The 11,178-nt window shown below is 50.9% G+C and overlaps 1 protein-coding gene across 1 annotated transcript; it reads right to left on the bottom strand.

The window, feature by feature from the left end:
• Nucleotides 1–1,009: 1,009 nt before the first annotated feature.
• Nucleotides 1,010–8,312, bottom strand: CDRT4 (CMT1A duplicated region transcript 4). The gene is made up of 2 exons (XM_089900136.1): nt 8,225–8,312; nt 1,010–3,772 (listed from the first exon to the last, which is right to left on the bottom strand). Exons 1-2 carry the CDS (start codon nt 8,310–8,312, stop codon nt 3,315–3,317), a joined length of 546 nt encoding a protein of 181 aa, XP_089756262.1. The 3' UTR covers nt 1,010–3,314.
• Between the last annotated feature and the right edge of the window lie 2,866 nt (nt 8,313–11,178).

The following is an 11,178-nucleotide window of genomic DNA, read 5'->3' as shown; positions in this document are numbered from 1 at the left end:
GTTGTGCTTCTCACCTGCCTTGTCTACCAAAAGCATTGGAGGGTCCTGGGTGGCTGAACACTTAGACCTGAAGAGGAAGTGGATTGGTACCACGAGCTCTGCCCGGCCCCCAGCAGTAGAAGCTTCCTAGAAAGGCCTCAGGTGGAGTGGGAATTTTTATTTGCCCTGGAATAGAGAGCCTGGAGAAGAGATGGGGGGTCTTGGCATTAAGCCCAAGGTCATTTTCATGACACTGTTTATCCCGCCCTGTCCCATATGGACATCGGATCATGGTCAGGACCAAGGCACAGAATATGGGGTGGCAGCGGGCTCCACCTAAAGCTGGGGTGTTCCCGCATCCCCTGCCGGCCCTGCCCACTCTCACCCCCACCCCTACTGCCCCAGAGGATCCCTCATGCACACGGCCCAGCCCCGCCCCGCTGGTTTAGGGCACTGCAGTGTGATTTTCAAGTGCCCAGGTAGCTGGCTGAGGCGCTGGGTCCCTGGGAAGAGATGCGAGTGGGGAGGGGTTAGTGAAGGAGGAAGAGGGAGGGTTTCCTGATTATCTGACAAACACAAACCCAGGCCTGAGCTTCAGTGCGGGCTCTGACAGACATCAGCTCACAGTAAACCCCAGGCCCCTGTTTACTTCCCCCCTCCGGCTCACATCCTGTCTTATCTGTAGCCCCGATAACCTGCCGCCCCTGCCCATCATTCCAGAAAGGAGGGGCTTCCAAGAGGCTTCTAGGAACGAATGACTCAGCTAAAGCTGAAAAGAGCCGCTCGGTCCTGATGGGCACCCTGGCCAGCGCACATATCACAAACCACTTCTACGATCTTTTTTACCACCTCTGCTGACACGCGGAGCGAGGCTACAGGGCTGAGACTCTGCTGCGGGTCTCCGTCTCCAGGGACACGGAGCCAGTCCCTGCTTGGGGTCCCTGGGCTACGTGTGACTTCTCCTCCACCTCCCGGGACGCCCACCAAATCCCAGGGGTCAAAATCCCTATCTCAGGGTACCCAGCTTTTATCCACGTCCTAAGAAAAGATTAAGGGGACTGTGGGGCAGTCGCGCCTCCTACAGTAAGGTCCTCCGGCCCACGAAAGGAAGAGGAGGATTTGCTGTCAATCAAGTGCATGGCTCCCCCAGGCCCCTGGGTTGAGGCCTTCCCCCCGCCCCGCCCCCCGCCTCCCTTGCCAAGTGGAGGGCTCCCAGGCCACCGCCAAGCACCCGACTCGCACCCACCAGCACTGCAGCCTTGTTTACACAGTCACCCCCCCAGGGACCTGCGAACCCAGCTTGGCCTTGAAGGGACTCCCTCCTTTCCAAGGAATTAGACTGTTTCTCTCTCAAAAACGGCCTCAGGAGACAATGCGTCTGGACCGCAGTCACGGACACAAGCCATTTTCATCACAGCGCAGAGTGCGTATGTCCTTGGATCCTGCTTGTGTGGTTGTGACAGGCTGAGAATTAAACTAATCTAAACAATACTATCTATAAAACAACCATTTTAACTTAGAGAGTATATGCGTGTAACAACTGTCAAGCACCTAGAGATTTAAGAAACAGAAACAACAAAACACCCAAAAAACTATGTAACTAACACTAACAAAGAGGATCTATAATCCATAGCTTCCCAAACATACTCTGGCTATAAGCCCCCATAAAAGGACAGAAGAGAGAAGAATTCTCGTTGGGAATTTATCACCAGCCTCCATGTCTATAAATGTTCCATGGACCCAAATACAGTCATTCAGGTTCACTGGAAATCACCTATTCTTTTTGCAAAAATTCATTCTGGCCAAGAGCTGGGAACCCAGGAATGGGTCTGGAGCTCCTAATTCGTGCAGATCTTACACAGCTCACGGCAGCCAGCATGGAGCCCAAACGTTTCTGCAAGACTCCTGGATGCAGCGAACGCGCTTGTAGGGCAAATTCAGCCTCTTCCAGCAACTAGCACATTGCATCTTCTATGTCTCCGTGAGGGAAACAGGGTGAGTATTAACTGCTTCACAAATATAAGCAGAGAAACTCAGGTGAGGGCAAAGAAGAGAGATGTTACCAATGAGGCCATCCATGCTCAGCAGGCAAGCCCCAAGCCTGAGACCGTGTGGTCTGCCTGTCATAACTCGAGTCTCTTTGTGTCTAAAGACAGAGTCTTCTGCGTCCAGATTGAGTTCCGCATCATTTGCTTTGAGGCCAAGTGGAAACAGCTCAGAGCATGGGTGGACCAATGCCAGCTGCATCTGACAAAGCATAGCTGGGGTCCAGCCGGGAACCTCTCCCCCAGCCAACTAAGCTCCACAAGCCTTAAAGAGCTACAGGGGAGAAAAATCCTCCATTTCTCAGCAGGGGACGCCCGGGTCTCCACTGCCACTTTGTAAACCCTCCAAGGAACAAACATCCCAATACCAGGTGCCAAGGGGGCCAGCAAGGTGGGATCGCCCAGAACCCCACCGGGCAGGTAGTGAGCTCATCTTCCCTTGGCTCCAAGCCCATCCTTTTGCACTCTGCTTTGAGATGCAGGGCTTGGGATCCTGCAAATCACGTTTCTGCTCCCCTCCTGGTGAGGCTCTGCCCATCAGAAGTGCCAGAGGGAGTCCGGAGGCTGGAGGAAGAAGGAACTCGCTCCTGATTTGTTTCCTGTTTACCTCTGTCGGCTTCCTGTCCCTTTCTGTTTCCCCCAGCAATTCTCGTTCACTCGGACGGTGTCAACTCCTTCCAGAAACAAATATTTGAGTCCCATTTTGGTTTTCCCAACACTCTCAGAACCAACTTCGGGGTGTCCGTCAGCCAAACAGCTCCCCCTCCTCAGAGGCGGGGGTTGGCTGCCACCCCCAAAGGGGTCTCCTGTGAGCTCAGGACACCAGCGTCTGGGAACTGAGATGCAGCCCACCTGCCCCTTCTCCGAGTGTCTAACTCTTAATGAGCTCATGCCTTCTCTTTGTCCCCCGAGCCTGCTTCCTGCGGGCGCCCCCTCCATCCACATCTCTGTGCCCCCTTCCTGCCTTTGCAGCTACCTGGCTAGAAATTCTTTCTGTCAAAGGATCTCTGGTGTGATTGCTGTCTCCTGCCTGGACCAGGACTGATTCACCCCCAGCTGGGTCCTAAGCATCTCTGGCAGGATCTAGAGCCCGGGGCTTCCCACCCGCACATGACTGCACTGCCAGACGGGGTGCCTTCACCCCCTCCGTGGCCCACATTCCATCTGGTTGATCTCAGCCGACCTCTGCCCGAGCAGGGGCAAGTCCCAACGCAAAGGCCGTCACAAAATATGTGGCAAATGGCCCTTAACTGCTGTACAAGCTTGGGGGGTGGCTGCAGGGACTCCCTGTTAAATGTCGGGGTGTTTCTCCTCGCCGGCCAGCAGTGAGTGGTACGGAAGCACTCTTGTCCTCGGCTTCTGGGAGAAGATGATCTTGTTGTAGTCGGCGGTGGGACTTGCCCTAGCATCCGAGTGGAAGTGGGTGCGCTCTGGAACCACGGGGGGACCCGTGTCCGACATGGAGAAAGGGCCCCAGGCCGAGAGCGTGGTCTCTGACCTCACGTCCTCGAACGTCATGTTGCCTGAGGACGTGAAGGACTTTCTCCTTTCCAGCTGGGTGACGCTGGGAGGCTTGCTCTGCCTGTACGTCGGCCAGCTCTCCTCGGCCGTTTGCAAGCGTTCCACGTCTCTGGCTTTGCTTTTCTCAATCAGTCTTTTCACCAGCGGGGATGTGTACGTGACATAGGCGGGCCACAGGTCATGTTTCTCAAGCAGATTCACGGGAAGCCCGATGTTTTCTGTCAGTTCTAATGGCAACGAGAAATACGGGCAATTTAGAGGCACTCGCAGCCAATGATTCCATTCTTTAAGGGTCGGAGGGTATCGGAACTACATGTTGGATTTCTCCCCATCATGCATGATAGCCCTTCCATCCCCTGTATGCAGTGGGAATAAAATGAAATCCAAAGTTGGGAGACATGGACTTTCCTGGCCAGTGGCTATCATGGAAGGCCATGATAGCCCTTCCATCCCCTGTATGCAGTGGTCCAGTGGTTAAGACTCTGTGCTTATCGGAGAATGGATTACTTTACAGGTTCATCCGTGAACATTGGAAAGTCCCAGGGAGTGTGTCCACTGCCTCCTGCCAACGTCCAAGGACTAAGAGATCGGGTGGCTTCTAACAAGGTCACGGGTGAGGTGGGGAGCTGTGGCAGGGAGACCCCACTTTGAGAACCATCAGTCCAGGGCCACGCCACTCCACCTCTGTGAGCACTAAACCCCGGGAGAGCCTGGGAAAACACGGCCGCGGGGTCCCACCCCAAGGATGCAGACTCCGCAGAGCTGCTCTGGGGACTGGAGAACTTGCATTTCTAAGTCACTCCCAGGCGCCGCTGCTGGTTTGAGCACCTACTGTGAGTGGTCCTGGTTGAGGCTGAATAAGCTCTAAATCTTTCTTTTGGCTGCAACATACACGAGGACCGGCTTGTGCAGGTGGGAAACACGGCCCTCAGGTGAGCGACTGCCAGACTTTCCACCCCTTTTCCCTCCTCATCGAGGAACCACTGTGGAAGGCAAGGGAGCGAGCTCTTGACAGGGGTCACCTTCAACGCCACTGCATTTATAAGTAAATCACTCCCAATGTCAGTGTTTTATTATAATATACCTCACGAAGCATAGCATCCTAAAGATTCATTCAAACTCTTAAAAAAAAAAAAAAGCGAGTTTTTGTCAACCTAGTCAGATCCAGGCCTCACGGATTCCTCACTGCTAAGTCTTAGTGGCAACCTTTCATGACAATACGTTTTCAGGAGAATTCACAATATCATTTTTCCGAAGCTAGGGAAGAAATAATGCTCAAATAGTCCTCTAAGCTAGAGAGAGTTTCATGTAATAATAATGATGATAAAATGGAAGTTGAAGCACCTTATGTCTCCTTCTAAGACCTAGAATCTCAGAATGTCAGGCCATCCATTCCAAGTCCCCAGCAACACAGAGTATGTCATCCAAGGGGTCACCGTCCTTGCTTGCCCACCTCTAACCAAAGGAATTCCTGGCTTATCCTCCACATCTGTAGGGCTATTAGAAACGTGAGTACCAGGAGTCCCCTGGCGGCCTAGTGGTTAGGATTCGGCGTTTTCACTGCCGTGGCCCAGGTTCAATCCCTGGTCAGAGAACTGAGATCCCACAAGTCATGCGGTGCAGCAAAAACAAAACAAAAACAAACAAACAAAAAAAATATTGAATTATACAATAAAAATAAGTGTATTTTTTTTTAAAAAAGAAATGTGAGGACTTCTCCCCATACATACAATAGGATTAATCAATCATGTCAGACGGTGGGAAAATGCTCTGAGCCGGCGATATTTGGGGGATGTGGGATCATTCATCCTTGCTTCTAAGCCTCTAGTTTATGAGCCCTGAAGCTTCAGAGAAGCCCAGTTACTAGCGAATCGTTCGTTTCAACAGCATCCCCCTCAGAGCCCCTTGCCCCACCCCGCTGCCCCCATAACAGCCTCCATGGCTGATAGGACAATCCCACAGGCTGGCAGTGTTCTCACGCCCGATGATGCAGAGACTAGGGTACTGTACAATCAAGGCTGGGGATGTCCGAGGCAGCCTCAAAACCCACGGGGAGGACTTGTTTAAAAATCAGAGGAAAGGGACTTCCCTGGTGACACAGCGGTTAAGAATCCGCCTGCCAATGCAGGGGACACGGGTTCGAGCCCTGGTCTGGGAAGATCCCACATGCCGCGGAGCCACTAAGCCCGTGCGCCACAACTACTGAGCCTGCGCTCTAGAGCCCGCAAGCCACAACTACTGAGCCCACGCATCGCAACTACTGAAGCCCGTGCGCCTAGATCCTGTGCTCCACAACAAGAGAAGCTACCACGGTGAGAAGCCTGCACACCGCAACGAAGAGTAGCCCCCGCTCGCCGCAACTACAGAAAGCCCACACGTAGCGACAAAGACCCAACGCAGCCAAAAGTAAATACGTAAAATAAATAACTTTATTAAAAAAATAGAATATCAAAGGAGAGAAATAGTCAACATTAAGTCTGAAGACAAGCTGTGGGCTCTGATAATTTCCTCCAACTCTGGCACGCAAGGTCCATTCTGTGTCCCTAGAAATGAAACGCAGACCAGTGGTCCCCAGACAGAGGCAGCATTGCTGGGGCAGGAGGCATGACACTGAAGGGGTTTTCTTGTTTCTCCTTCAGGCACGAAGGCCCGTGTTCAATCCTCTGAGTTTTCAAGCCCAGTTCCTCCCACCCACCCCCTGGTCTCATATCCCAACATCCCCAGAATCTAGTCTGATTGGCTGGGTTTGGCCCAAGTAAGGAACGACAGTTGTCTGGAACCTGATCTGTGACCTGGATCGTGTCTCTTCACCCCGTACGACCTTTGTATCTCACTTACGAGATGAGGACGAGCTCCTGTCCTGCTCCTCTCACAGAGGCGTGGTCGTTATAATAAAATGTTATAATAAAAATAAAGTGTTTCTACGTCAGTGGCCCCAGTTTCACTGCATGTTGGGATTACTGGGGATCTTTAAAAAAATTCAAATACCTGGCTCTGCCCTGCCCCCACCCCACCACATTGTGATCTAATTGGAATAGGATACAACACAGGCAGCGGAATTAAAAGCTGGATTCTAACATGCAGCAAGGTTTGGGAACCGCTATCATAGAATCTAACCCCCCCCCCCCAAAACACTGAAGGTTTATAGGGTTTTAACTACTTCAGACATAGGAAACAGGTCCAGGAGGTCACTTCAGTCTTTTTTAAGTTCTAAGACACAGATTTAAGAATTTACACATTCAATTCAGACGTATATTCAAGGATTCTTTGTTATGTATGTTCAGGACTGCATATCAGTGGCCTTTAAACATTTTAAAGGACCCTGGAGCATTCCCACCACCACCTGCCAATACGGGAATCACTAAGACCAAAGAAAGTGCTGAGCTAAGAACACTGGGGCTGAGGATGGTGCTTTGGTGCAGAACTAATTCACGCTCTATCTGTGGCCACAAGCTGCATCCTTATCTCGGAAAACCATCCTGCAAAAGGATTTTGTGGGTTCCAGGCAGGACTGATTGGATGAGTGGGCACGAGTCCACCCCACTCAGACTGTTTGCCCCACAAATGCTGTGAAAGTAGTGCTGTTTGCACACCCCTGATGGGCAAGACAGTATCTGACTCCAGTGTCTCCTGAGCTGTGCCCCCAGAGAATGCAGGAATCTCTCAAGATGTTAAGAGGTGTTACTTAAAGGAGGGGAAAAGTCCATGGCAAAGACCACCCTCTAAGGGCTGCATATACTTTTTAATCCAGGGGGCCCCATACACATAGTCTGTGTGGTTTTGCAATAGAAATACAGCAAGCCTGTCCGCAGTCCAGCTGGCCTGAAAGATGACGTGTTAAATTCCTTTAGTGCAGGAATTTCAGAGCCTGTGATAGGCTAACTTGTTCTGTAACTCTCCAAAGGGAAACTGGGATGCAGCATCCCCTAACCTCATATGACCAGGGAATCATTCATTCATTCACTCACTGGGAAGGGCATCTCAGGGAACTAGTAAACCAGGGAAACGGCTGGGAGAACTCTGAAACGATGTCCTCGCCAGCCCTTGTTTTGGAACCTTGAGCATCAGAGGAGGTTCTGCCATAAGTGGACAGAGGGACAAACTTGCTCAGGGTATAGCTGGGTCTTCAATGACTCACTTCCTCCAGAACCAGCCTCAGAAGTTTGGCCTCACGAAGGTGCCCATACCCAGAAGTGCCAAGCCAATGCGAGGGCCCAGCACTCCCCGGAAACCAGACCCACTTCCCTCTGTCCTCTCTGCTCTGCTCTAACCTGCAGGCATCTTGTGTTGCTTGCGTCTCCTCTCACTTTTCTCCCTGAACCATCCGGGGAGCTTGTCTGTTCCCCGAGGGAGAACCACATTTTCCCCGACAGGAAGCTGAGTTTCTTTTCACCTCTGCGTGTTACCCTCCTCAACCTCCCATTTCCTCCCCTGCCCGCTCTTTCCTTATCTGCCCTCTGGCTACTACTCATTTATTTGGGGTGAAGAGGAAGCTTCCACTTAGGCCAGAAGTGCCTGGAGGCTTATCTCTAAGAGCTGGGCATGAATCAACTTGGCGCCACGTGGGGTGTCTGCACTGATCTTCATCCCGAGCGGCGCCCCCATCTTACAGGTCGAGTGTACGCTTTGACCCCCTCCCCGCACTTCAGACCTGGGGAAGCCCAGTGCCCCCCACAGACCTTCCGTGAGCACCACCCCCATCCACCTCTTCACCCTGTCCCGTCCCCCCGAGACAATGGAACTGATGGGCTCCAGGGGGGCCTCCATGAGATCCTGATTTGATGCTAGGGAGCCCTGAGAATTCCAGAGCTGTTAACGCAGAGGGGAGCGGGATGGGGAGAGGCAAGTTCGCGTCCCCTCACCCCTCACTATGGGACAACGTGCTGGCCACCTTCTCTTCCGCAAACACACACACTCCAGGGAGAGGAGGGACAAGCCCATTACTGAGCTCTGTTAAAAAGCCAAGTTGCACATGACGGGCAGCTTTGGTAGCTGATACAGACCACGCCTCTTTCTGGGGGGGGCAACGATCTCCAAGCACACCATGGGTGGGGGGAGAGATGGGAGTCTCATGAGATGGGATGGTCTTCTAACACAGGCCTGGCATCACCGATTCACCATTGTGGCGGGAGGGAGGGAACACACCGCTTCTTGAGAACCCTTCTGTACCCTCCATATTCTCTAGTGATTATGCACGGACTTTGAGGGACACAAAAGCGGAAACAGAGTTCAAGTACCCACGGCCACGCAACATCAGTTCACTCAGGCACGCAGGCATTCCGCAAATGTATGCCGAGCTCCAAACACCGCACTTCTAAGAGGTGCGGATCCCGCGCTCACCCAGAACCCGTTGTGGATGTGCCATGCTCACCTCTTGCCTTGGGGGGTCTACCCTTCTCAGTGTCAAGGGTCCACAATGCACGTTCATTTCCCATGCTGATAACAGATCAAACAAGACTAATCCATGCCATCTGAGTCATCAGAAACAAAAGCAGAGAAATTCCTGTAGAGACCAGAACAAGTCCCCTCGGCCACTCTGCAGATGGGTGTCCGGTACCTGCACGTACCAGGCCCAAAGCAGAATGAGACCGAGCCTTGGTTCAAGGGGCTCCCTGCCCAGTGAGGAGACAGACCACAAGCTTCCTAACTCAGCCTGGGTGGGGAGGGATGGCAAGAAACAGGTTCAAGAAGAGGAGACGACTGTGCTGAGTCTTGAAGGACCCGGGGTGGTGGACGGCAGGCCTCGAGGGTCTCAGATTCCGAGTGCACTGCGTCTCTGCTCGGAGCCCACATTCCTCTTCTCTGTGTGAGGATCACACAGGCTGTTTCCAAGCGGCATGGATTCTGCATAGGAACCGCGATGCTGAGTTGGCTGAATAAACACTTGACAAACGCGTTACAGGAAGGAGCATTGGGCACTGGGTGAAACTACGCATCTGAATTTTATATTTATCTGAGGAATGTTCACTTATAAATATTAAAATTCCCACTTTAAGATGTAATACAAAGACCCGTTAGGCTAAAAGCACCCATGGCCGTAAGTGTCTAGAGATCAAGTTTCAAATTTTTTAATGTAATTTCCCAAACAAGCCCAACAGGCCTGATCAGAGGAGAGCTTTTCAGCCTTTTCCTTCCATGGCCGTTTTGGGGCAGCCAGGTACACTGATAGGCTAGACCGCTAGGAAAGAGATGAAAAACCAGGCAGCAAGAACTAGCCCTGCCTTTTCGTACTCAGGAAAACAGACATGAAAGGCTTCAAGCAGTTTGTGCTCGGAGACCCTGTCTCTGCCTGACAGCTGGCTCAGGAGTAAAGGGACCATGAAAATGTGTGGCTTCACAATGTGTAATCAGTCAGAAAGAGGAAGTTCTGCTTCTCTGGAACAATGAGGGAAACAGACAGGCATCTCCCAGGGCTGGCCACAATCAGCGGGCCCGGCCACCCCCTTTACGATGCTCAAAGCACTAGCAACCCAGGCCAGTGTTTGCTTTGAAGAAGGTGACTTGCTAACTGCTAACATTGGTTACCTTCAGGTCAGGGACCAGGGGACCAGAGAGCAAAGGAGGGAATTCAAATTTCATTTTATCCCTTAATGAAAAGTGTGAATTTTTAACATGGCATATATTACCTGCAGTTAAAATATCTTTAAGAAAAAATATAAAAGAAATCTCAAGCAAATCATAGAAACAATGCTTTCTTTTACAAAACAATATTGTAGGTAATAATTAGGAGCAAAATTTTATTTTTTTATCCTTGTATTAATTTGATTTTTCTGCCTGTTTACCTGTACTTATTTTTCTTAATTGGGGAATTTTTCATAAGGCCTCGTTCCACCTGATTATTTTCTTAAACTTTGCTTTAAACATATTAAAATCCTTTATCTTGTTTAAAAAAAAAGAGAAGTGACTTTCATTTGAGACTCTGCCTAGAAGCCAAGTACTAAAGTGGCTGTCTTCTGCAGGGTTCAATTATCCCATCAACACATTGACAGCTTGGCCTCAGTGTCAGGCTTTATCCCAGTTCATGCCAGGATGAGAGACAATCCAGGCATCACACTTCGCACCCAACTCTTGGGTCACCCGTAAACACAAATTGCAATGAAATCAAACTCCCAGCTGTCTGGGGTGAGTTGTCCGCAGCTGAACCACCATCTAGATAAACCACCCTTGTGAAAATTAAGGGTTTGACTTTGGCTGTACCTTGTCCTGAATCTCTTCATTCATACTCAGCAATCATTTCAGTCCTAAAACAGCTTACAAAATGGAAATGAAACAAAAGGAAGATGCGACGTTTGGGGATGAAGCAGAGGAAGGAAAGCTGCCTAGATGGATACTCGGCACCATTAAAGTTGGAAGATGGAGTGAAGGAGGCTGAAATCAAAGCTGTGCAAAGACGACCCTGTTCAATAACTGGAGTCCCACACACCTTTCCACTTCACCAGCCCCACGTTCACTAGCAGATTGTGAGCAGGAAATAGAGCAAATCATCCCCTTTCCCAGAAAAGCAACTCAAGGCATATGTCGTGTCAATGATGGTCAGCTGCATTTTGCTGTATTTCTTTTTCTTTTCTTTTCTTTTTTTTTTTGGCCTAGAGGTTTTCGGGATCTTAGCTCCCCAACCAGGTATCGAACCCAG

The sequence above is a fragment of the Delphinapterus leucas genome, chromosome 19 (genome assembly GCF_059928025.1).
Source record: "Delphinapterus leucas isolate spDelLeu-1000000601 "Yukka" chromosome 19, BTC_Dleu_Yukka2, whole genome shotgun sequence".
NCBI classification, from domain to species: Eukaryota; Metazoa; Chordata; class Mammalia; order Artiodactyla; family Monodontidae; genus Delphinapterus; species Delphinapterus leucas.
The sequence above is the reverse complement of the archived record's forward strand: the minus strand, read 5'-3'. Positions and strand labels throughout refer to the sequence as shown.

Excerpts from the sequence above, each read along its gene's own strand:
- CDRT4 (XM_089900136.1), bottom strand. The coding sequence starts at position 8,312 with ATGGAGGCCCCCCTGGAGCCCATCAGTTCCATTGTCTCGGGGGGACGG. Across the intron at positions 3,773-8,224 it reads GGGGGTGGTGCTCACGGAAG|AACTGACAGAAAACATCGGG; the intron begins GTCTGTGGGGGG and ends CGTTGCCATTAG.